At 50.7% G+C, this 26861-nt stretch overlaps 1 protein-coding gene across 3 annotated transcripts in view; it reads right to left on the reverse strand.

Moving 5' to 3' along the window:
* Nucleotides 1-18235: 18235 nt before the first annotated feature.
* The window catches only part of NOVA2 (NOVA alternative splicing regulator 2), a 41456-nt gene continuing 32830 nt past the window's right edge, over nucleotides 18236-26861 (reverse strand). For all 3 annotated transcript variants that reach the window (XM_030796414.1, XM_030796416.1, XM_030796415.1), the window contains one exon: nucleotides 18236-25440. In XM_030796414.1, the coding sequence (XP_030652274.1) occupies nucleotides 24358-25440 (1083 nt within the window). In that variant the 3' untranslated portion in view covers nucleotides 18236-24357. The remainder of the gene's footprint in view (nucleotides 25441-26861) is intronic.

The raw sequence follows: 26861 nt of genomic DNA on the forward strand, positions 1-26861 counted from the left end.
TTATTTGTGAGTTTCCGTCTCCGCCTGATGCCTGGCAGAAAATAGCTCTTACTGGGAGTCCAGAGACGGGTGGGGAGGGGCAAGAGTTAGAAACCCCGAGAAAGTGTGGGGAGAAACACATAAATGGGCAGCAGTGACTCCCAGAAAGACGGAGGGACGCGCTGCGAGACTGAGAGACCTGCTCATGCGGCGACCAAGACAAGGGAGATGAAGACCAGGGGGAGAGAGACCTCGAGGGCCAGCGAGGTCACCATCATCATCATTGTCCTCATGGTCTCTGCTGCGTGCTTGCCTATGCCATCTCATTAAATCCCCAGAGAGCCTTGTCAAGTATCTTGTAATATCCTCATTTCACAGAACAGGAAACAGGCTTGGAGGTGACATCTGTCATGGATGTGATTCCGTTAGGCTGGACTCAAATCCAGATCTGGGGCTGGGTGCGGTGGCTCACCCCTGTAATCCCAGCACTTCAGGAGGACGAAGCAGGAGGGTAGCTTGAGCCCAGGAGTTTAAGGCCAGCCTGGGCAATATAGTGAGACCCCCATCTCTAAAAAAAATTAAAAATTAGCTGGACTTGGAGGCATGCCTACAGTCTGAGCTACCCAGAAGGGTGAGGTGGGAAGATTGCTTGAGCCCAGGATGTCAAGCAGTAACTGTGCCACTACACTCCAGTCTGGGCAGACAGACCAAGATCCTGTCTCTAAAAAAAAAAAAAAAGTATATATATTTATGTTAAAATTATATGCTGTATATATTTATATAGTTATATATAAGTAAATATATGCTATTTTTATAGAATTATATATGATTTTTATATATATTTATATTTTTATATTATACATAATATACATAATGTATAACATTAATATAGTAATATATATTTATAAATATATTTGCATTTACAAAATACTACATATCAACACTGATGATTAATAGTATATTAATAATTATATATTTATAATATATAAATATAAATATATAAAAGGTATATATGTACCTATATACATTAAATATATTTTATCTTATATATAATATATATTTTATATCATATATAAGATATAAATATTTTTATCTTATATAAATATATTTATATCTTATATATTAATATTTATATCTTAATATTATATATTTATATCTTAATATATAATTTATATTTATATATCATATATTTATATATATTCATAAATTTTAAAATATATTTATAATTTATAAATTTATAAATTATATATATAAATATTAAGACATACATTTATTATTAAAATATATGTATTAATATTTATATTATATATTTATATGGGTATATTTTATATATTTATGTTATATTTATATTTTTATATATTTATATTTCATATATAATGTACAACTGTTTATTTATATATTATAAATTTATATATATAAATCTATATATAATATATAATATACATTTATATATAAAATATAAATATATAAAATATATAGTTATATGCATAATATACAAATATAAAAATACATTTATATTTGTTTATATTTTATTGAATATGAATATGATAATGTATGTCAAAATTATATATATAATTGGCCAGGCACGGGGGCTCATGCCTATAATCCCAGCACTTTGGGAGGCTGAGGCGGGCAGATCACCTGAAGTCGGGAGTTTGAGACCAACCTGGGTAACATGGTGAAACCCTGTCTCTACTAAAAATACAAAAATTAGCTGAGTGTGGTGGTGGGCGCCTGTAGTCCAAGCTACTAAGGAGGCTGAGGCAGGAGAATATTTTGAACCTGGGAGGTGGAGGTTACAGTGAGCAGAGATCGCACCACTGCACTCCAGCCTGGGCGACAGAGTGAGACTCCCTCTCAAAAAAAAAAAGATAATTAAAAAAATTATATATGTAATTATATATAAGCTAATAATTATATACATATGATATATAATATGTGTTATGTATATTTTTCAGGTTGGGCTATGTGCTATAGAGAAAAAATAAAGGGGGCAGTGGTTAGGAGCGACCTTTCGGAAGAGGTACCATTTGAGAAGAGTCTTCAAGGATGTAGAGGAGGGAGCCTTGTCAATACGTGGAGAAGTGCGACCCAGACAGAGGGAGCAGCCAGTGCAAAGGCCCTGAGGTTGGACCATGACTAGGTGTTCAGGGAGGCGAGTGTGGCTCGGGTGGATTGAGAGGGAGAATAGGAGGGGGTGAGCGAGAATGCAGGACCCAGTGGGCCACGGTAAGGACATTGGGTTGTGCTTTGAGTGAGGTGGGAGTGATGGGCGGGTCTGAGCAGCAGCGGGGCATGCTTTGACTGAAGATCTAGCAAGGTTTCTCTAACTGCCCTGTGGGGGGACAGACAGTGGGAGTTAAGGGCAGAAGCTGAGAGCCCAGTGAGGTCAAGGCAAGAGGTGACGGTGGCTGGACTAGAGGGAAGGCAGAGAGAAAGTGTCGAGGAGTGGCTGGGTGTTGATTACCGCATAGCAGCAGAACGAGATTTCTAAAATATAAATCAGATCGTGTCACTCCTCTTGCTTAAAACTTACTCTGATTTGCTGGGCACGGTGGCTCACACCTGTAATCCCAGCACTTTGGGAGGCAGAGGCGGGTGGATCACGAGGTCAGGAGATCGAGACCACGGTGAAACCCCGTCTCTACTAAAAATACAAAAAATTAGCCGGGCGTGGTGGCGGGTGCCTGTAGTCCCAGCTGCTCGGGAGGCTGAGGCAGGAGAATGGCGTGAACCCGGGAGGCGGAGCTTGCAGTGAGCCGAGATGGCGCCACTGCACTCCAGCCTGGGAGACAGCGAGACTCCGTCTCAAAAAACAAACAAACTTACTCTGATTCTCTATTATCCTCGGAATAAAGTCCCAAAACATTACTGTGACCTACAGGCCCCTAGGTGATATGTGTCCCCTCTTCCCACCTTCCTTGGGGTCTCTATCATCTCATTTTCTATTGCATTTGGCTCCAGGTGCTCACTCCTCTGTAGCCACCCAGGTGTCATTTCTCTCTCTCTCTTTTTTTTTTTTTTTTTTTTTTTTTTTTTTTTTTTTGAGACAGTGTCTCTTTCTATCTCCCAGGCTGGAGTGCGGTGGCGTGATCTCTGCTCATTTCAACCTCCGCCTCCCGGGTTCATTCTTCTGCCTCAGCCTCCGGAGTAGCTAGGATTACAGATGCCTGCCACCAGGCCCAGCTAATTTTTGTATTTTTAGTAGAGACGGGGTTTCACCATGTTGGCCAGGCTGGTCTTGAACTCGTGGCCTCAAGTGAAACACCTGCTTCAGCCTCCCAAAGTGCTGAGACTAAAGGGTGAGCCGCTGTGTTTTTAAAAATATTTGCCTATAAATGTTTTTAAAAACATTTGCTATGTCATGGATTGACTTGTGTCTCCCCAAATTCATATGTTGAAGCCCTAACACCTAGGACCTCAGAATGTGTCTATATTTGGATATAGGACCATTATTTTGTATTTATTTATTTAACTTTTTTTTTTTGTAGAGACGCGGTCTCACTATATTGCCCAGGCTGGTCTTGAACTCCTAGACTCGAGCAATTCACTGGCCTCGGCCTCCTAACGTTCTGGGATTACAGGTGTCAGCCACCACATCTGGAGGCAGGGCCTTTAAGGAGGTAATTTAAAAGGAGGCTGAGTGGGGTTCGGTGGCTCACGCCTGTAATCCTAGCACTTTGGGAAGCCGAGGCAGGCAGATCATGAGGTCAGGAGTTCGACACCAGCTTAGCCAATATGGTGAAACCTGTCTCTACTAAAAACACAAAATTGGCTGGGTGTGGTGGCACCCGCCTGTAGTCTCAGCTACTTGGGAGGCTGAGGTAGGAGAATCGCTTGAACCTGGGAGGCGGAGATTGCAGTGAGCTAAGATCACCATGCTGCACTCCAGCCTGAGTGACAGAGTGAGACTCCTTCTCAAAAAAATAAAAATAAAAAATAAATAAAAGGAGGCTGTTAGGGTGGACTCTAATCCAATCTGACTAGTGTCCTTATAAGAAGAGGGGATTGATGGTGGCTCATGCCTGTAATCCCAGCACTTTGGGAGGCCAAGGCGGGTGGTCAGGAGATCCAGACCATCCTGGCTAACACGGTGAAACCCTGTATCTACCAAAAATACAAAAAATTAGCCAGACGTTATGGCGGGTGCCTGTAGTCCCAGCTACTCAGGAGGCTGAGGCAGGAGAATGGTGTGAACCCAGGAGGCGGAGCTTGCAGTGAGCCGAGATCACTGCACTCCATCCTGGGCGACAGAGCGAGACTCTGGCTCAAAAAAAAAAAAAAAAAAAATTATCCAGGTGTGGTGGTGGGTGCCTGTAATCCCAGGTACTCGGGAGGCTAAAGCAGGAGAATTGCTCGAACTCCAGAGGTGGAGGTTGCAGTGAGCTGAGATCATGCCACTGCACTCCAGCCTGGGCGACAGAGTGAGACTCCATCTCAAAAAAAAAAAAAAAAAAAAAAAGAAAGAAATACCTGAGCCAAGTGTGACTGTAATCCTAGAACTTTGGGAGGCCAAGGCGGACCGACTGCTTAAACCCAGGAGTTCAAGACCAGCCTGGGTAACAGGGAGAGACCCTGTTTCTACAAAAGATACAAAAAATTAGCTAGATGTGGTGGCATACTCCTGTGATCCCATCTACTCAGGAAGCTGAGCCAGGAGGATCGTTTGAACCCGGGAGGTGGAGGCTGCAGTCAGCCGTGATTGTGCCACTGCACTCCAGCCTGGGTGACAGAGCGAGAGTCCGTCTCAAAAAAAAAAAAGAAAAGAAAAAGAAAAAGTACCTGAAGCACAACAGTTAGGCGTGTTTGATAGGCAGAGAAAAGGCTGGGGGTGGGGATAGGGGTAAGGTGGGGGTTGGCGTTGGCAGGCAAAGAGAGCAAGTGATGCTGAGCCCAGGTCCCTTCTGAGGTCAGCCTGGTGAGCTGGTCCAGGGAGTGGGACTTACAGACCATATGGGTAGCATGGACTTGACACAGGAAGTCACCGCTGGGGTATCTTGGAGGGAGGTTGTAGGCAGTGAGTGACATGATCCGAAGAAGTCTTTGCTCTTGCTGTAGAGAGAGAAACATCTGCTTGTCCCTGTCTTTCTCTCTCTGTCTTTCTCTGGGTTTCTCTCACCCTTTGGGGGGTCCACTGGGGGATGTGATAAAAGCTGCATATAAACACGTGCACATTTGTTTGAGATTCACTGAATGCTCAAGTTCAGACTACCTGGTTTGGTCTACATCTCCCAGAGAGGTAAACTGAGACTCATAGCTTGTAATGATAACTCGCACCTACAGAGGAGCTGGTCTGTGCCAGGCTCTGTTCCAAATACTTAATTTTTTTAAAATTATTTATTTATTTATTTTTGAGACGGAGTCTCGCTCTGTCGCCCAGGCTGGAGTGCAGTGGTGCGATCTTGGCTCACTGCTATCTCCACCTCCTGGGTTCAAGCTGTTCTCCTGCCTCAGCCTCCTGAGTACCTGGGACTACAGGCACCTGCTACCATGCCTGGCTGATTTTTTGTATTTTTAGTAGAGACGGGGTTTCACCATTTAGCCAGGATGGTCTCCATGTCCTGACCTCGTGATCCGCCTGCCTTGGCCTCCCAAAGTGCTGGGATTACAGGCGTGAGCCACGGCGCCTGGCCCCAAATGCTTTATAAGTAGATAACTCGGTCTTCACGCCAACCTAGAGATGATCCCCATTCTACAGACAGGAAAACTGAGCCTGGGAGAGAACAGTTGCCTTTCCCACGATCACACGGGGAGCCAGTGACAAAAGCAGGGTGACAAACTTGGAGTCTTTGTTCTTAGCCATTAGGCTAGGACTTTTCTCCAAGTCAACTCGATCTCAGGGGTTAAGGACCCCCTAAAACCCATCCTAGGTCTTCCTAGAGTCTTGAGGCCCAGTGGCCAAAAACTCTGGTGAGTTGGCCGGGCACAGTGGCTCACGCCTGTAATACCAGCACTTTGGGAGGCTGAGGCAGGTGGATCATGAGGTCAAGAGATCGAGACCATCCTGGCCAACATGGTGAAACCCTGTCTTTACTAAAAATACAAAACTTAGCTGGGCGTGGTGGCATGAGCCTATAGTCCCAGCTACTCGGGAGGCTGAGGCAGGAGAATTGCTCAAACCCAGGGGGTGGAGGTTGCAGTGAGCCAAGATCGCGCCACTGAACTCCAGCCTGGTGACAGAGTGAGACTCCGTCTTAAACAAAACAAAACAAAACCAAACTCTGATGAGTTACTTGACCTCAGCTCTGCCCAGAAAGGTGGGCAAAGCTGAGCCAGTCACTGTTGGGTCAGGCGAGGACCCCAGGCTTGGCGGGGGAGGGAATGGGTTGGGGGTCCCGCAACTGGGAAGCAGGTATGGGGAGAGGATCATTCAGTTGGGGTGTGTGTCTTCCTGAGCACAGTGTGCCTTTGTTGCTTTTTTAAAATTATTATTATTTTGAGACGGAGTCTCACTCTGTCGCCCAGGCTGGAGTTCAGTGGCTTGATCTCAGCTCACTGCAACCTCCACCTCCTGGGTTCAAGCAATTCTCCTGCCTCAGCCTCTTGAATAGCTGGGACTACAGGCGTGCACCACCATGCCCAGCTAATTTTTGTATTTTTAATAGAGACAGGGTTTCACTATGTTGGCCAAGCTGGTCTTGAATTCCTGACCTCAGGTGATCTTCCTGTCTCGGCCTCCCAAAGTGTTGGGATTACAGGCGTGAGCCACTGGGCCTGGCCAAAAATTATTATTTTTTTAGTATTCTGTGTCACTGAGCCATACTTTGTTACTCATTACCTTGTGCCTGCTCCTGGGGTCTGTGGGAGTATGAGTCTTAAATCAGAGCATAGGTTCAGGAGGAAAGTTGCCCAGGTCTCAGTAGCTGTGTGACTTTGGGGAAGTTACTTAGTGTCTCTGTGCTGTGTCTGTAAAATGGAAATAATCACAGTTTCGATTTCATAGGGCACTGTGAGAATTCAAGGCAACGGTGCACATGCACATTACGTGGCAGGCAGGCATTACTAATAACCACCAGTAGGGTGGTCAGGCCCAGTATATGCGGTGGAGGGCTCATTAAGGGCGGCCTATGGGGTTTGGTGTCAGCACTGCAGTGTATTTGCTATGAGAGATTCCGTCAGCTTCACTGTGTGTTCATTGAGTGTTTGTTGTTGTTTTTGTTTGCTTTAAGAAACAGGATCTCGGTGGCCGAATGCGGTGGCTAACGCCTGTAATCCCAGCACTTCAGGAGGCCCAAGTGGGTGGATCACGAGGTCAAGCGTTCGAGAGCAGCCTGGCCAACATAGTGAAACCCCGTCTCTACTAAAAATACAAAAAAATTAGCCGGGCGTGGTGGCGGGCGCCTGTAATCTCAGCTACTCGGGAAGCTGAGGCAGGAGAATCGCTTGAACCTGGGAGGCGGAGGTCGCAGTGAGCCGAGATCGCGCCACTGCACTCCAGCCCGGACAATAGTGTGAGACTCAGTCTCAAAAAAAAAAAAGAAAGAAACAGAGTGTCGCTCTGTCGCTCAGGCTGGAGTGTGCAGTGGTGCGATCATAGCCTACTGCAGCCTTGGACTCCTGGGCTCAAGCGATCCTTCTGCTTTGGTCGCCCAAGTGCTGGGATTACAGGCGTGTGACACCGCGCCAGGCCCATCGGGTGTTACGTTTGGCAATCTGAGCGCTTAGAGGAGCCACCTGGACACTTGAAGGATCTTCCACTTCCAGGCCTAGTTAGAAGTTTACCCCTTTGCATCCTCTCTTCTGACCCCTGCTGGAACCCGGGTTCCTAAGGCCCCCTCCCCAGCCCTCCAGTCGCAGGCATGGGAATGTCAAGCCACGCCTCCCTGTCGATTCCATCTGGGTCTGCCCAAATCCGTCCGCACTAACCACGCCCCCTCCTCGCCCAGGGGTAGCCACGCCCCGTCCCGTATCGAGGTCTAGCCCCTTCCCCGCCCACCCGGATTTCACTCCCCGCTGTGTCCCCTCAATGGCCTAGGTGTTGACGAGTCACCAGACTATGGAGGGATGTCGGTCCTGGACACTTTATTCGCTCCTAGAAAGGTCTTGGCATGGGGGGATTGGCGAGGTACTTCCCACCCCTGGGACACAAGAATCCCAGGGGCAGTGATGGGTGAGGGTGGTGGGGGGAGGCTGAAGCCTCGAGGGTCACGTGACCCAGGGACCTCTGCCCAGCCCTATCCCCTCTATCCGTAAGTGATCTCTCTTTCAAAAGCATCTCCAGAGATCGACACTCTGGTGGGGAGAAAAGGGCCAAGGAGCTCTGGGGGCACTGTGGGACACTCCTCACCAAAAGCCACTTGTCTGCTACCTTCATCCTCCAAGTTCTACCCCCGCCTTGAGATCTATGGTAAGGGAGGAAAGGGTTAGGTGTTTTTTGTTTGTTTGTTTGTTATGAGACAGTTTCGCTCTGTCGCCCAGGCGGGAGTGCAGTGACGCGATCTAGCTCACTGCAGCCTCCGCCTCCCGGGTTCAAACAATTCTTACGCCTCAGCCTCCCGGAGTAGCTGGGATTACAGGCGCCCAGCCACCACACTGGCCTAATTTTCGTATTTTTAGTAGAGACGGGGTTTCGCCATGGTGGCCAGGCTGGTCTCGAACTTCTGACTTCAGGTGATCCACCACACTCCGCCTCCCAAAGTGCTGGGATTACGGCGTGAGCTACCGCGTCCGGCCTTCGCGTGTTTTTAAATGAGGGGTAGGTCAGAGTTGGATAGGCTTCCTCCCCTTGTCTTTAGGACACAAAACACAAAAAGAAAAAAAAATGAGGAAAAGAAAGAGAAAATGAGAAAATGACACTTCATCTATTAAAAACAACAAATGAACAGGTATTACTAATAACCACCAGTAGGGTGGTCAGGCCTCATTAAATGAAGAGAGAGGGGAAGGTTGGCTCAGGGTGAGGACGAGGAGGGGGCTTCAGCCACCCCTCCCAGATTTCTCAATTTTTGGTTCCTTTTCTTCTCTCTCCGGGACTCTGTCCTGTAACCCTTGGGGTATCTATTCCGCCCCCTCTTGGTGTCTATCTCTCGCTCTGGATCTGTTTCCCTATCCCTCTCTATTTTTTTTTTTTTTTTTTTTGAGACGGAGTTTTGTTCTTGTTGCCCAGGCTGGAGTGCAATGGCACGATCTTGGCTCACCGCAACCTCCGCCTCCCGAGTTCAAAAAAAACATAAAAAGAACATACTGATCTCCAGTGATCCACCCCCTCGGCCTCCCAAAGTGTTGGGATTACAGGCGTGAGCCACCACCCCCGGCCTTCAAGAATCATATTTCTGAACCTTCAACTCACATCCATCTCCAGCCTACATTAGTCCTAACTAAGTCACAACCTTATTTCAGCCCACGCCCTGCCAAAAGCTGGGTCAACGCTTAAAGGTCACACTACCCCAATCCCAGTCTTAATTCTACCTTTGGCCTAACCTGACTGTGACCTCAGCTATATCTCTAACCCTATCTCTGTTATAAACTCGGTGCCCTTAACCCCAACACCGTCCTCAACCTTAAACCTATGGCTTGTTCTTACCCATGATTCCAATCTTGGCCTAATTCTATCTCTAATAACTGTCACCCTGATGCTAAGTCTGATGATCATGGCCCAGTTATACCCCAAGCCTACACCTTAACCCTGGACCTGACTGGAGGCTCACCCTGACCTTGATCTCAGCAATAATCCCAATCCAGTCCTAGGTGCAAACCTAGCCCTAATTTTAGCTATAATCCTAGCCTTGACTTTGATTCTAGCTATAGCCAGAGTCTTAACTCTACACCCAGTTTTTACGCTGATCTCATACTTGACCCTAAACTTGACCATGGGCATAATCCAAACACCAAGGCTAGTTGTCATCTCTACCTGAATCTTTTTTTTTTCTTTTTTTTTTGAGACAGAGCCTTACTCTGTTACCTAGGCTGGAGTGCAGTGGCACAATCTTGGCTCCCTGCAACCTCTGCCTTCCAGGCTCAAGTGATTCTTGTGCCTCAACCTCCTGAGTACCTGGGACTACAGGCGCCCGCCACCACACCTGGCTAATTTTTTTTTTTTTTTGAGATGGAGTCTCGCTCTGTCACCCAGACTGGAGTGCAGTGGCACGATCTCGGCTCTCTGCAACCTCCGCCTCCTGGGTTCACGCCATTCTCCTGCCTCAGCCTCCTGAGTAGCTGGGACTACAGGCGCCCGCCACCATGCCCAGCGAATTTTTTTGTATTTTTAGTAGAGACGGGGTTTCACCGTGTTAGCCAGGATGGTCTTGATCTCCTGACCTTGTGATCCGCTTGTCTCGGCCTCCCAAAGTGCTGCGATTACAGGCGTGAGCCACCGCGCCCGGCCACACCTGGCTAATTTTTAAAAAATATTTATTTATTTATTTTTGAGACGAAGTCTTGCTCTTGTTGCCCAGGCTGGAGTGCAATGCTGAGATCTCAGCTCACTGCAACCTCTGCCTCCTGGGTTCAAGAGATTCTCCTGCCTTAGCCTCCCTCAAGGGTAGCTGGGATTACAGGCGCCTGCCACGCCTGGCTAAATGGGTTTTCGCCATGTTGGCCAGGGTGGTCTCAAACTGCTGACCTCAGGTGATCCACCCGCCTCGGCCTCCCAAAGTGCTGGGATTACAGGTGTGAGCCACTGCGCCCAGCCCTGCTCTTCCTCTAGGTCTTTATTCACATGTCACATTTTCAGTGCAGCCTTTCCTGTGTACTTTATTGAAAGCGGCAGTGTCCCCTCTTCCAGTACTTTCAATTTCTCTTCTCTGCCTTATTTTTCTTCATAACATGTATTAATCATCTAGTGTACTCTATAATTTATTCATTTAATTTGGTTATTGCTTCTTTTCCCCAGTACCGTATAAACTCCCCAGGATAGGGAAATTTGTTTTCTTTTGTTTTCTGGTGAACCCTCAGTGTTTATAATAGTTCCTGGCACATGGTAGGTGCTTAATAAAAAAAATTTTTTTTTTTTTGAGACGAGTCTCACTCTGTCACCCAGGCTGGAGTGCAGTGGAGCAATCTTGGCTGACTGCAACCTCCACCTCCTGGGTTCAAGCTATTCTCCTGCCTCAGCTTCCTGAGTAGCTGGGATTACAGGCGCCTGCCACCGCGCTCTGCTAATTTCTGTATTTTCAGTAGAGACAGGGTTTCACCATCTTAGCCAGGCTAGTCTTGAACTCCTGACCTCGTGATCCACTCGCCTTGGCCTCCCAAAGTGCTGGGATTACAGGCGTGAGCCACTGCGCCCAGCCAATAAATGTATTTTTTTTAAATGACTAGGTATTTCCTGAGAAGGATGCAGCTCCATTTCCCTACAGTTGGAAGCTCACTGGTTAAGAGAAAGAACAGTGAAGAGGGAATGGGGTCGAGATGGCTGCAGCTTTCTGGAGAGTAAAGCTGAGTGGTCAATTACTTCTGGCCAACTGAGGGCCCTACTCTGCTCCAAACCGAAACCATAATCCACCCCTGTGGCCACTCCAACTCTAGCCAGTAACTCACCGGTCTCTTTTGGTTCACGTTACCTACCTGGAGGTGCTTGATCTTTCCACCTGCAGGGAGAGCAGCTGAGAAATACCAAAGCATGGGTCCTGTTCCTGGCTTGTCTGTGGAACTAGGGGACACCCATGTCTTCCCTCTCCCTCCTCTTCTTCCTTGAGGCTCTGATCCTCTGGTTCAGCTGAGAATGGGGTGAAGGCCAAGAGGGAGATCCCCGATAGTAAGGTTGGAACTGAGGATAAGGATAATGGTGAGGCAGGGGGCTATGAGAATTGGCACTGGTCATGCAGGTGGTGACAAAGAAAAAGGACAGAGAAGGCCATAGAGATGGAAGAATTGAAATAAAACGAGCGTGGGGGCCAGGCACGGTGGCTCGCCTGTAATGCCAGCACTCTGGGAGGCCGAGGCAGATGGATCACCTGAGGTCAGGAGTTCGAGACCAGCCTGGCTAACGTGGCAAAACCCCATCTCTACTAAAAATACAAAAATTAGCCGGGCGTGGTGGTGGATGCCTGTAGTCCCAGCTACTTGGGAGGCTGAGGCAGGAGAATCGCTTGAACTCGGGAGGTGGAGGTTGCACTGAGCCGAGATCGCGCCATTGCACCCCAGTCTGGGTGACAGAGCGAGACTCTGTCTCAAACTAAACAAAAACAAAAACAAATCCTGGAGAGTGAAAAAGATGGGGGGAAAAAACAAACAAAGGAGACAGAACACACACAAAGACAGCAAGTGAGATACCCATGCACGTAAAAACAAAGATGGACAGAGAGAGAGGGCGTGCAACCACGGGGAAAAGGTGTGGCCCCTCTCAACATCTATTCCACTCTCCTAGTGTACCTTCCTGCGACTGCAGCGGCTGGAGAGCTCAAAACTACGTTTCCCAGAATGCCTTGTGGCTGCGCATGTGGACGAAGGTTAGGTTCCACCAATCGGGTGCCTCCGCGGGAAGCTTGAATTTCTTACCGAAGTAAGCTGGGCGAGAGGCAGCCCGGAGGCCAGTGCAGATCCTGGCGAGACGCTGCGGCGGTGGAGCCGGCTGGCGGCTTCCTGATCGCGCAGGAGGAGCAGCGGTTCCTGGACGGCCCTTTCTGAGCGCTGGATTTGAGAGTGCCCTGGAGGCTCAGCCTAGATTCTGTTTCTTCTGAGAGGCTCTGTGTCCCTTAATAAGTCCTTTTTGCTTACACTGTCCCAAGTGAATTCCGTTCGCTGCCTCTGAGCAACGATGGGTACACAGACAGGGAGAAATAGATGCAGACACGGACAGAGACAGGGAAAGTGATTCAGGGAGACACACAGAGACCCCATCCCTCCGAAGAGACAAGGAGAAAGACAATTCTGCAGAGGTGGGGTGGAGATGCAGGGGAAAAAAAATCAATGGGAGAAGGAAGACCTGGTTAGACAGACACTCAGAGAAATACAGAAGATAACAGGCAGAGAGGAGTGAGAGGCAAGGGAAGGTGGGCCAGAAACAGGGACACGGAGACCTCACCAGAATGCTGGCGTGAAGGTGTTGGTTGAGAGGCCTCATTTTAAATATTTATTTATTTATTTATTTTGGGACGGACTCTCTCTCTGTCGCCCAGGCTGGAGTGCAGTGGCTCAATCTCCCCTCACTGCAACCTCCACCTCCAGGTTCAGCGATTCTCCTGCCTCAGCCTCCGAGTAGCTGGGATTATAAGTGTCCGCCACCTCGCCTGGCTAAGTTTTGTATTCTTAGTAGAGACGGAGTTTCACCATGTTGGCCAGGCTGGTCTCGAGCTCCTGACCTCAAGTGATCCTCCCGCCTTGGCCTCCCAAAGTGCCAGGTTTACAGATGTGAGCCACCACGCCTGGCCTGAGAGGCCTCTTTAGAGAACAGACTTCTCTGAAGCCATGACAGTTGAAGGCAGGAGAATGGAGGGGACTTTGGAGAGATCTCTCACTTGCTAGACTCTCTGATTTCAGTGGCAGCCAGCATTTGTCTGGCAGAACGTCTCTTTGTCCTAGCACCTATTCCCAGCCCAAAGCTTCGTCAGCTCTGACTGCAGAGGGGGTAGTGCCCCTGAAAGTGTTTCCCATTCTCCATCACTTGCCCCTCAGGCCTTGTCCCCCCAAAACCAGCCCCCACTTGACAGCTTGGTAGGAGTGAGAACAGTGACTCAAGTGGTTTTAATGTGTGAGGCAGATTCCAGGAGTAGTGACTGACTAAGGAACTAAGAGAAGTTGGGGGTGGCGGGAGGGACAGAAGGACTGCAAAACAGGGACACCAAGGGAAAAAGAGAGGGAAACGTAGGGACAGAAAGCAGGGAGAGTGTGAGGCAGAGAAAGTGGAGACTGAGAAACTAGGGGCAGAGAGAGGGAGGGATCCAGGGGCTGAGAGAGGGGACAGAGGGGAGACAGAGGTGGGGGGCAGAGGGACAGAGAGGGGAGGCAGAGGAGGGGGACAGAAGGACAGAGAGAGGGAGGATGAACAGAGAGAGGGAGAAAGAAGGACAGAGAGAGGGAGACAGAGGGACAGAGGGGGGATAGAGGGACAGAGTGGGGGGCAGAGGGACAGAGGGAGGGAGGATGGAGGAACAGAGAGAGGGGACATAGGGATGGGGGCACAGAGGGACAGAGAGGGGTGACAGAAGGGCAGAGAGGAAAGGGATACAGGAGTTATGGGCAGTAAGCTGGGCATGCCCCAGTTGGGATTCCAGATGGTGGACACCCTGGCTCCTTTACCCAGTTCTCCTGGCTTTTTTTGTTGCCCCTCAGATTTCTTTTTGTTTTCCTCCACCTAAGGTTGCCAGGTAAAATATAGCATGCCCAGTTTCATCTGAATTTTAGATAAGCAACAATTCATATTGTAGCATACGTATTGCCCAAATATTGCATGGGACATTTTTACACTTTTTTTTTTGAGATGAAGTTTCACTCTGTCACCCAGGCTGGAGTGCTGTGGTGCGATCTCGGCTCATTGCAACCTCTGCTTCTCGGGTTCAAACAATTCTCCTGCCTCAGCATCCCGAGTAGCTGGAAGTACAGGCGTGTGCCACCACGCCCGGCTAATTTTTGTATTTTTAGTAGAGATGGGGGTTTCACCATGTTGGCCAGGCTGGTCTCAAACTCCTGACCTCAGGTGATCTGCCCGCCTTGGCCTCCCAAATTGCTGGGATTATAAGTGTAAGCCACCGCGCCCGGCCTAAAAAGTTCTTCTTTTAATCTGAAATTCAAATGCCACTGGACACACAGTATTTTTATTTGCTAAACCTTGGCAACCTTATCTCCGTCACTTTCCAGTTTCTGCCTCTTTTTCATTTTCTATTTGTGTGCGCCTGCCTCTCCCTCTCTTCTAGTTCATCTCCACCATCTCTGTTCTCCTTCCTCTGTTTTTTATTTTTGTTTGAGACAGGGTCTTCCTTTGTTACCCAGGCTGGAGTGCAGTGGTGTGATCTCACTGCAAACTGCCTCCAGAGATCAAGCGATCCTTCCACCTCGGCCTCCCAAGGGGCTGGGACTACAGGCACACGCCACCACACCTGGCTAACTTTTGTGTGTTTTGTAGAAACAGGGTTTCATCATGTTGCCCAGGATGGCCTCAAACTCCTGCGCTCACGAGATTCTCCCACCTCTGCCTCCCAAAGTCCTGGGATTACAGGCATGAGCCACCGCGCCTGGCCTCCCCGTCCTCTCCTTATGACCTGGCTCCTCTGATGTGTACAGACCTCTCTTGAGACACCCCCACCAGGTCCCTGCCTAGGCCTCTTCCTCCCTCCTTCCCCCTTCCCAGCCCTCTTTCTAGGGCTGTCTCTGTGCTCCAGGCAACTTCTCTGTCTCCTTTCTTCATCTCTCTTCTCACTCAGATCCCCCACCTTTGCAATTCTCTCTACACCCCACTCACCCTCGCCCAGAGGAGAAGGTTTGGAGGCTTTGAGGGAGCTAGGAATCTCCCATTACTCACCTTCATCCTGGCCTCATCTCCTTTCCTTTCCATTTCCTGGGCCAGAGAGGTCATGAGGGTTTTCCAAAGCCACACAGCAGAACAGAAACACCCGCCCTCTCCCTCCAAATCCCTTCCAACTTCCCAGCTTCTTGGTGGAAAATTCCTTTACTCTTCCTGAAAATGGCCTGGCTTGGCAATGTTTCTGAATACCAGGCAATGCTTGAGGGTCACAGGCCAGGACCAGAGGCGCCTGTGGCTCATGGGATGGTAGACTTTTGGGCACCTACTACATGCTAAGAGTGAGGGATATGGCCTGTGGGCTGTAAATAGAAGAACAGTGATGTGTCCTGGCCATCACCATATCCCTAGGCCCAAACACAGTAGGTGTTCAATAAATACTTGCTGAATGAATGAATGAGTGGATGGACACATGCCCAGCAGTTGGAGCCTCATCTCCATGTCTGCCCTCCTCTTCATCCCTATCGCTCTTGCTTACTTTATCCTAGCCTGAGTCCCCCTTCTCCTTCCATCCCCCTCTGTTGGGCGTGTCCTTTTCTGGAGTCCTGTTATTGTTATTTTCATCAGCTGGAGGGGGTCTCTGGTGACTACCATGCACTGAGCGTTTTCTCTATGTCAGGTACTGAAGGGATGAGTCAGATGTAGAATCCTTCTGGAATATTCCAGAAAGCAAGTACAGCTTTCTAGGGCATTTTCCAGATGTGGAGATTGGGAGCCAGGGAGAGGAAGTGAAAGTGCCTTGGGTCACACCAGGATCCAAGCGTCTGGCCTCACCCCACCCAGCCTTCTTGGGCTTGGTCTCTTGTTTCCCTGTCATCATCTGCCAAGCTGCATCTCTGATACCTCCAACATGTAAGGCAATTACTTATCTTTTTTTTGTTTTTGTTTTTGTTTTTTGAGACAGAGTCTTGCTCTGTTGCCCAGGCTGGAGTGCAGTGATGCAATCATAGCTCACTGCAGCCTCGACCTCTCAGGCTCAAGCAATCCTCCTGCCTCAGCCTCCCGAGTAGCTGGGACTATAGGCATGTACCAACACACCTGGCTAATTCTTAAGTTTTTTTGAGACACAGTCTCAAACTCCTGGGCTCAAATGATTCTCCTGGCTCAAGTGATTCTCCTGCCATGGCTTCCCAAAGTGCTGGTGTGAGGCACCACATCCAGCCAGGCTAATTTTTTTTTTTTTTTTGAGACTGAGTCTCGCTCTGTCGCCCAAGCTGGAGTGCAGTGGTGCGATCTTGGCTCACTGCAGCCTCCACTTCACGGGTTCCAGTGATTCTCCTGCCTCAGTGTTCTGAGTAGCTGGGATTACAGCCACCTGCCACCATGTCCAGCTAATTTTTGTATTTTTAGTAAAGAAATGGTTTCACCATGTTGGCTGGTCTTGAACTCCTGACCTCAAGTGATCCGCCCTCCTCAGCCTCCCGAAGTGCTGGGATTACAGGTGTGAGCCACCACACCCGGCCAGGCTAGTAATTTTTAAATATTTGCTCAGGGGCTGTAACATCGAGAGCCTAGGCATGTGACATAAATGAGCAGTGCAGATCAGGAAGGGGCTAAGCCTCTCTGCCCTGGGTGAGTGGCAGTGGCTGCCCCAGGCCAGCCCATTATGGGCAGGTGGCAGTTGCAATCAAAGCTATCACATGGCATTTCTCGAGGGTCTTGAAACCCATGTTTTCAAAAGTCTCCCAATGTTTAAATGCTGGCAACAATTCCACAAAACACTGTTCAGGTCAAATGAAATTAGGGGTACTGAACCTGCCTGTTGGCCAATGGTTTGCAACCTCCGAATTCATTTTAGTCCCACGTGTCAGGTTTTGTGTTAAGAAGAATTTCCCAATTCCAGTAGACTGTATGCTCCAAAAAGCCAGAGATACCTGGGTCTGTTTTGTTCATTGCTTTATCTTCAGCACCTAGAACAGTGCCTTATGCAGCATAGGTCTTCAGTAATCATTTTTTAAAAAGTGAACAGTGTATTGATCCAAGCATAAGCCATAAGATGTAGAAATAACAATTTAAAAAATCCCCGTGTTACAGATGGGGACATGAAGGCTCAGAGGAGCAAAGGACTGAGGGTAACATAGCAGCACTGGGATCTAAATCCGTAGCTCACCTGACTTGAAAACCTCGACCTTGGCCTATCCTGATTCTATCTGGCGTTGTGTATTTGCAGGGCTGTGTGTGGGGATGTGAGTCCAAGACAAGAGCCTGTTTGTGGGACTGTGGCTCTGCATATGTGTGTGGTGGTGGTGGTGTTGGTTCTCCTGACTGGACACTGAGGCCCTGGAAGCTACATTTTTTTTTTTTTTTTGAGACAGTCTTGCGTTGTTGCCCAAGCTGGAGTGCGATGGTGCGATCTCGGCTCACTGCAACTTCCGTCTCCCAGGTTTAAGCAATTCTGCCTCAGCCTCCCAAGTAGCTGGGACTATAGGTGCATGCCACCACGCCTAGCTAATTTTTTGTATTTTAGTAGAGACTGGGTTTCACCATGTTGGCCAGGCTGGTCTCGAACTCCTGAGCTCAGGTGATCTGCCCGCCTCGGCCTCTCAAAGTGCTGGGATTACAGGCGTGAGCCACTGCGCCCGGCCTCTGGAAGCTAAACTTGAGCACCTGCTTCTCTTCAATCACAGTTACTCCGGATGCTCACCCCGTCCAGAGAGAACAGTCCTCCCTCCCCAGCTTCCCCATCTGGGACCATCCTCAGGGGTCCCCCCACCCTCTTCCCCTAAATGCCCAGAGCCCTGGGGGAAAGGGGGAAAGAATTTAGGATGAGGGTGGAGGTGCAGGGAGGAGGGAGAAGGAAGGGGATGGGTTAAGAAGGAGTGTGTGATGTCAAGCAAAAAAGACAACATTAGACACAGATGCTGAGATGGCGTTTATCGCGGCAAAAAAAGGTGAAGTCGCCGAGGGGGAAGGGGTGGGGAAAGGGGGTGTGGTGGGGGCTGGGGTGGGGGCCATGGAAGCTAATACATGGTGCACTAGGTCACACAACGGACACTGGGGGTGGGTGAGTGGGTGGGGTGGGCGTGGCCCAGGCATGGCAATGTGGGGAGTGGGAGGAGACGGCAGTGCACCCCAGCCAGGAGCTTCTGGAGGTGGTGGGGAGGAGGCAGGCGGCGTCTCTGGTCGCAGAAGATGGAAGGAATCAGTTAGAGGGGGTTGAATGGAGGCACTGGAGGCATGGCCACATTCCAAGAAATGGAATGAAGGAGTGGGACAGCAGGCAGGGGGCCAGCCTGGGGCCTGGGCCTTTTAATCTAAGGACTGGGGGGAACCAAGGGACCTTAGAGGTCCTCCAGTCCTCCCCATATTCCAAGAGGGAGAACAAGCCTGGAGAGGAGGCTACCTTAAGGTCCTAAGAAGGATTTAGCAATCGGTTCTCCAAAGATGGCCCTACAGCCTCCCCCGCCCCCCATTCTTCTCCTACCCTGTCTCCAACAGAGAAAGGGGGAAGAGAGGTTCTAGCTCCTCTGACTCCACCATTATCTCACTGAGGCTTCTCAGGGAAATTGGAGGATGAATCCATTTCACAGAAGGGGAAAACGGAGGCATCCTCCCAGACTACACCTTTCCACACCTCTCCCACCTCCCTGCCGGGGAATCTATGCACCGCATCCCTCTAGAGTGATACTGATAGCTTGAAATCCTTAGCGATGGGGGCAGGTGAGAGGACATACCTTAAAATTCTCCCAAATCGACCCGGGATGTGGGCCATGCCTCCAGTGGCCTGAGATGCCAACATAAAGAAAAAAAAAATGACTCCCCACGTCCCCTGGCTCAAACCCAGTACAAAAGTGACTATTTACAATGAAGGCATGGGGAGTGTGTGGGGGGCACAGGAAGGAGGGGGTCAGAGTGAGTGCTCCATTTGAGGGAGGCCACGCCCCTGGACCCGCCTTTTAAAGGGACAAAGCCAAATAGCATAGATATTTATAGAGGATCTCAATCCCCAGGGTGGGGCAGACCCTAGGGGTGAGGGATGGGGGTGGGCATGGGATGGGGTGCGGGTGGGGAGGCATGGGTGGTGGGAGGAGATGGAGGAAAGGTAGCAACTGCCCCTAGCCTCCCCCCTCCCCCCTGCTGGACACACAGTTTTCCGTGGGATGAACACAGAAAGGGTTAATCAAAAAGAGTTCGATGAGCGAGTCTGACGGTCGAGTGGGGCGGGCTGGAGCAATGAGGCCGCAGGTCCCGGTGGCCGGTGGTGATGGAGTCACTTAGAAGATGAGAGGTTGGTGGTTTTGGGGGGAGAGGTGGGGTAGGGAAAGGGGTGGGGGAGGGGGGGTTAGGCAGTCCCCCCCAGTTATCTCTGGGAGACAAGTGTCCTGGACTGGTTGAGAAGGGATTAAAAACCAGCAGCCTTCACCACCATGACCCCACAGATTCTTTTCCCATTTCCCTCCCTGCCACCCAGCAATCTCCAGTGCAACTTGCGGGGGACACTAAGACGGACCATACACACCAGCAGCGGCGCCCGGAGAGAAGCCCTCTCCAACCACGGCGTGGAGACAGCTGACCACAGTGCAAAGGGATCGCGATAGCAGGGCTGGGTGTTGTCACCCCAGTAAACCAGTGTCCCTGGCCCGCCTGTGCCCCAACTTGGGTATCGCGATCCCGTTCTCCCCATCGTGACATCCAGTCCAGGCTTTCAGGACAGCCAGCCTGGGTTCCAGGCAGGTGCTTGTCGAAGGCCTGGCTGGCTGTACCGACAGGCGGGCACTCAGTCAGCAGCCTGGACGCCCCAACTGCCATCCTCATCGCCACTCTTGTTATTACTTTGCCACTGCACAGTCTATCACAGCCTCTAATCCCGGTCCTGAAACAGCAATCATCCATTCAGGGGGACTCCTCTCGTTTTCCAAACTATTGGACACCAATCAAAACAAAGTAAGAAGGAGGATGTGGGATGGAGGAACAGGGAGGAGAAACAGAACGAGGGGATATTGAAGGATTTGGTGGTCCAGACGGGAGAGGAAATACACCTCGCAGATAAGCGGCACCCTAGTGTTCCAAATAGAGGTCCCCAACCATCTATAGGTCGGCTTTTATCAACATCCACTTGGGATACCCATAATGCCCACCTACAAGTCCAGGATGGGCGTTAGGGTAGATAGAAATGGCAAAATCATTGTCTTCTGATCACCACCCCTACTAATTATTGCAATGAAGTCTCCTTGCCCATGTAGAGATGGCTGGGATGGGGCAGAAGAAGGTGGCTGGGCAGGTTGGCTCAGAGCCCCCTGAGATGGGGGATGAAGGAGGTTAATTTGGCACATCGAACCCCCTCTTCTCATAGGTGCTTTGAGGTCCTTCTCTTGAATCCAGTTGGTACCGCCCCTTGGGCTAGCAGAGGAGGAGTTGAGCTTGTCTCCTCCTCCCCAATTTCCATAGATTTGCCAGGAAGTTGGCAAGTGGGATTCTCCTTGGCTGGTGGAATTTGGGGGGATCCAAAAGGATAGGGGTAAGTTGAAAAGGAGAGCTTTTTTCTTTTTTTTTTTTTCTTACAAAGATTCTAAGAAAAACTCAGGGTGGGAGGGCTGTGGAAGGGGGACCCAATTTAGCTCCACGTCCACACTTTTCCAATGCCTCTTAGGGACCTCCTCAAAGAGAAATGGTCCCATTTCCTCCCCTCTATCCAAGGTCCTCTCCCCCCAGAGCGGCTCAGTTCCAAGGAAGTTTGGCACTTTTTTTTTTTTAAATGGGGAAATTGGGGAGAGAGAGTTGAGACACTTGAGGAGAGGAGGAAGACAGACAAAGACTAAGATAGAGACAGGACGGAAAACGGTGGAAACCACACGGAGGGAAAAACAATAGAAAGTCATAGGGGGCCAGACAAAGAAAGGGAGGAAGACACTTGGAGAAGGTATGGGAAGCTAGAGGGCAAATGAGAAGCAATAGGGAGATAATTCAATGCAGCAAACACTTATTAAGCACCTACTGGGTGCTGAAGAGAAGGGTGCAAGGAGGCCACTCAGAGACTCTGAGATCGGATTGGCTAATAGCGAGATGGGGAATAAAAAAAAGAGGTGATAGGTTTTTCAATAATCCTCATCCCAGACCCCACATCTGTGTCCCCTCTGGACAAACTGCAGCACAAAAGATTGAGGTCAGATTGCAGAAGGGACTTTCAAGAGATGGCAAAGATGGTGGAGTGAGATTCCCAGGATAAAATGGGGAAAGGTGTGTGGCTCTCCGCTCACCAACATGGTGAGTGAACTAGCTCACTGAGCTAGCAAAGTATACCTTTCAGATCACCCTGGCTGGCTGGGTAGGGGGTCCCCAAGAAATATGAATAGGGAGGGGTTGTTACACAGACACCCCAAGCAAACACTTTTCAGGAGGCCCAGCCTCCGGAGATGTGTCTGTGTGAGAGGAGTCCTGGACCCAGCTGATTGGGACCCAGACTCCAGGGAATGGGTTTGTAGAAAGCGGCTGCCAAGCGGAGGATGCAAATGATATGCAAATGAGCTCATTCAGATCCCACCTCCCCAGTCCCAGACCTTACTTCACCTCTCCCTGGCTCCTTCCCCTCCTCATAGGGGCCTGCGGGGCTGTAGGGGGATATTCCAGCTAGATACTGTAATACTCGCGTGCGGGTAGAGATACTGTGAAATACTGTAAGGTCTTTTGAGAGGTGGAGGGGAGCAATGGCCCACAGAGCCGCCCCCACCTCTAACCCCAAGAGCCCCCAACGGTAGTAGAAGATATGTACAAAGTTACATCAAGAATTGTTTTGGCACTCAGATCTCCATCTGGGTTCAGTCTGGAGATTAGGGGTGGGGCAACAACAATGGGAAGTGGGGGATAGGGGAGGGAAGTGGGGCCTGTCCCCCACCCTGGAGATGACAAGGGCATGGAAAAAGTCATCCCAGTGCCCAAGTTACAGCCTCCCATCGGGCGGAAGGGCTGGTGTGGGAAATTCAGTGCAAGGTACCTCGAAGGCTATTGCTTTCTAGGGATTTTCACATTTTGATTTGGGGGTGGCTCTCTAGCAAGGGAGAGGGATCTCCTAGGCTTTAGGGGCAGGAATTGTCTCTGTGGCTTTTCTTCCCTCCTTTTTTAGGAGAGAGACAAGGAGGCTGGATTTCCCCCAAAGCCATAGAGAAGAGAAGGGTTTGGAAGACCTAGGAGGGGGACAAATGGAGGAGAGGGTGGGCATGGGGCGCCCCTCCCCCAGAGATGCTGATGATGGAACCAGGGCACTGGGCGCCCTGCTTTGGGTTGGAGAAAGTGGAGGTGGTCTCCAAGGAAGAGGGGGAGATGGGTGGCGGTAGAGGGAGGTCTCAGCTGTCCTAGTCTATATGGTTGTCAGGCCCTGAAATCTCAGTCTGCCAACAGGTCCTTAGAGCTGACCACAGCCACAGCACTCAGGGAGCCACTCCTAAACCAACTCTCAAGGCCGCCTGGCTTGTCAGACTCCATCAGAACATTCTAGTTCTCCAGAGCCCCTGGTGAGCACACCAAAACATTCTGATCCATCAGACATCACCAAAGTATGCCAGCTTGCTGGAAGCCACCAAACCAATCTAACCCATCAGACCACACGAAGCATTCTGGCCCAAGGGACCCTACTATGGCTCACTGAACTCTACACCTGGCCATACTGGCCTGACAGAGCCACCACACATTTGGCTCACCCGATTCAATGAAACAAAGCCACGCAGACACAGGCATGCACACAAAAGGCAGGGGTGGGAAGGGAGGTCTTTAACAGTAGTTCGCACTAGGTCCATCTCCCACCCCTCCCTCCAGGGTGAGTTCGCAGACTTGACGTGTTTGAATGGAGATGACCCTGACAATACTGTTTTTTTTCCGTTAGAGTCCTCAGATTGGATCCAAATCCCGTGCCTTATTCTCTTCCTAGGAAGACCCCCAGGCCAACACCCACCAAAGAAGGGTGTGGAGGGAGAAGGCAGGTCAGAGACTGGTCACTGTCCAATACAGGAAGTACATGCTTCAGCCTAATGACATCACAGGACGTGACCTCTAGGCACCACCGGAAGTACATCTTCCCATGATATCACCAAAGTGATCTTCAAGGAAGGTTCCTGAGACATCACAGGAAGTACCTGCTCTCTTATGTTCACAGGAAGTAACCTCTGGGGAACTGCTTCCTGTGACATCATAAGGGGTGCCCAGAAGCACCCCAGAAAGTACTCAGTGATATCACAACAGAGACCCTCATTGCTATTACTCTAAGCCATCAGAGATACCACACCAAGCTGATCCAGCCTCTTGCAAGTCTTGCCCACAGGACTGGCCCAATCCCAGAGCTGGCATCCTTCCCAGCAGCACTGTCCCTGCCCCCCCATACAACCTGAAAACAAAAGAGTGAACGTTCCCACCTAGGAGGGACAGCTCCAGTGGGAGGAGAGTAGCTGAGAAGATCTGGGAACTCTGGGGTCCCTGCTCCAAATGCCCCATTTCAGCTCAGACGCCTCTGCTACCTCTACTCCCATGGCTTCCCTCAGATCTAGAACTGAAAGCAGAGAGGTGGGGTGTTGTGTTTTGGGAAGGCCCCTCATTCTGGGTGACCCAGAGGCTCCCTCCCCTCCTCCCATATGGAAACAAAAACTTATAAAGGGGGAAAAAATCCTTACCAAAAAAAGAAAAAAAAAAGGAGGGAAAGAAAGAGAAAATAACGCTTTGTTTTCTATTAAAATCAACAAAATGCAATATATACAGATATCACACAGACCTGGGCCCTGGGACAGAAAGGGTCAGGCCCAGCCAAGCACAGGGAGGGAGGAAGGAGGGGGTCAGTTCCGGGCTGGGGAGGGGGCTTCTGAGCCCCCTTCCCAACCGTCACTCAATCCTGCCTATGACTACCAGAAGGGGAGGGTGCAGTCGGGCCTACCCCAGCCCCATCCCAAGAGGAGCAGGACTACACCAAGCTGAGGTCAGGAGTTGGGGGGGCGGGGAGGAGGAGAGGGAAGAGGAGGAGATGGGAGGAGAGAGAAGGGTGGGAGCACACACCACAGGCCTCATCCCACTTTCTGGGGGTTTGAGGCCCTCACTCCCTGCTCGTAGGTGACCCGCTGACTGATGAGGTATTGAGCGGCTTGCGTGGCCGCGGGGCTGCCCGTGATGGTGACCCGCCGGTTCCGCGTGCCTGGCAGGAACTCGCCCTTCTTGGAGATCTGGATGCGAGCGCCCGTCAGCTCCTGGTACTCCACCAACGTCTTGCCCCCCTTCCCCAGGATGGCTCCCACCAGGTTCTCAGGCACCGCAATCTCCACCAGCTCCTTGGCACTCTCAGCCGCCAGCTTCTCCGCTGTCAGGAAGCCCCCGGCCGCCCCGGCCGCGGCTGCAGCGGCCACCAGCGGGCCGCCCCCTCCGCCCGCCCCGCCGCCCGCCCCGGCCCCGAGGTAGCCGTTAGCGGCTGCGGCCAACGCAAAAGACCCCAGGGCTCCGGGAGGCGGGGGCGGCGGCGGGGCGGCCCCTCCGGCTGGCCCGGCCCCAGCCTCGCCCGCGTAGGATGCCAGGAGGTTGGCGGCGGCGGCGGCTGCTGGGTTGGCCCCGGCGGCCACGGCGGCCAGGACACCGGAGGCTGCGGCCGAGTTGAGGCCCAGGCCCAGGGAGTTGGTGTTGTAGCCATAACTGGCCAGCGTGTTAAGCGCCGTGCTGATGGCCAGCAGGTCGGTGCCTGAGAAGGCGGGCAGCGCAGCGGGAAAGGCCCCCACGCCAGCCAGCCCGGCGGGGCCCAGCAGGCCGGAGGCGGCGGCGGCCGACGCTGCGGCCGCGGCTGGCAGCACATCCGCGGGGCTGGCGTACGGAGAGCCGGTGGGGTTGGAGTTGGCCACGGGGCCTGCCACGTTGGCGTAGCTGATGTTGAGGCAGCTGCTGCTCTGGGGGTCTTCTTGTACCTTCTGCACGATGGCGCTCACGGCCTTGTGCACCTGCTCGGGCTCGCCGCTGACCGTCACCACGCGCTCCTGCAGGTTGATGCCCTCCGGCTTCTGGGACAGCTGCACCCACGCTCCTGACTGTTCCATCACGGCTTTCACCGTTGCGCCCCCCTTGCCGATGATCAGGCCCGCCGTGCTGTTGGGGACGATCAGCTTGGCCTGCGTGGGGAGCAAAAGGGAGAGTCTTTAATTTTATTTTTTTAAAAAATTAAATTAAATTAGGCTGGGCACGGTGGCTTTCGCCTGTAATCCCAGCACTTTCGGGGGCTGAGGCAGGCAGATCACTTGAGGGCAGGAGTTCCAGACTAGCCTGGCCAACATGGTGAAACTCCTTCTCTACTAAAAATCCAAAAATTAGCCAGCTGTGTGTTGGCACATGCCTGTAATCCCAGCTACTCAGGAGGCTGAGGCAGGAGAATTGCTTGAACCCAGGAGGTGGAGGATGCAGTGAGCTGAGCTCACACCAAATTGCACTCCAGCCTGAGTGATAGAGGGAGACCCTGTCTCAAAATAAAATTTTATATATATATATATATAATTTTATCTATCTATATTAGTAGAGACGGGGCCTTGCTATGTTGCCCAGGCTGGTCTTGAACTCTTGGCCTCAAGGGATCTCCTGCCTTAGCCTCCTAAAGTGTTGGGATTACAGATTTGAGCCACCAAGCTGGCGAAGGGAGGGTCTTTACGGTAGCTGGAGACTGAGAAGCCTCAGGTCATTCCCTACCCCTCCTCTCCAGCGTCCAAAATCAGGCCCAGCATGGCCTTTTGATATGCACCAGTATGGTCCAACTGGTTGTTAAAAATATTGAAATATTTCAGGTCAGGTGCAATGGCTCAGGCCTGTAATCCCAGCACTTTGACAGGCTGAGGTGGGAGGATCACTTGAGCCCAGGAGTTTGAGACCAGCCTGAGCACCATAGCGAGACCTTGCCTCTAACATTAAAATTTTTTTTTTAAAAAATTGAAATATATCCACAATGGTTGGTTAATGAATAGCCAGTATTCGAGGTCCCCTCAGTAGCCCCTCAACCACCCTGTCCCATGTACCTGGGACTCTTAGTACTTCCTTTGTGTCCAGCATCTAAAAGCTTAATGGCTGATCCAATGGGGCCCTCCAGGATCTCACTCCAAGCTTGCACCGTGGCCCACCCATGCCTTCTAGTGTTACATACTCTGACTTCCAGCCCTGGAAAAGCCTTCATTAAGCCTTACTTTACAGATGAGCCTCTTGAGGCCCAAGAGGTGAAAGGACTTGTCCTAAGATTCCCCAGTTAGTGACGGAGCTGAAATCTAGGCTCTTGGGTTCCTGATCCATTGTGCTCCCCTAGACATGGTCTTCTCGTTTAACTCTCTGTTGTTATGGGCTGAAATTGTGTCCCCTTCAAATTCGTATGTTGGAGGCATAACTCCTAGTACTTTAGAATTTGACTATATTTGGAGAGAGGGTCTTTAAAGAGATAATTAAGGTAAAATGGGGTTATTAGGGCGGGCCCTACTTTACTGACTGGTGTCCTTATAAGCAGAGGAGATTAGGACACAGATGCACACAGAGGGAAGACTGTGTCAAGACACAGGGA

The sequence above is a fragment of the Nomascus leucogenys genome, chromosome 17, assembly GCF_006542625.1.
Source record: "Nomascus leucogenys isolate Asia chromosome 17, Asia_NLE_v1, whole genome shotgun sequence".
NCBI lineage: Eukaryota > Metazoa > Chordata > Mammalia > Primates > Hylobatidae > Nomascus > Nomascus leucogenys.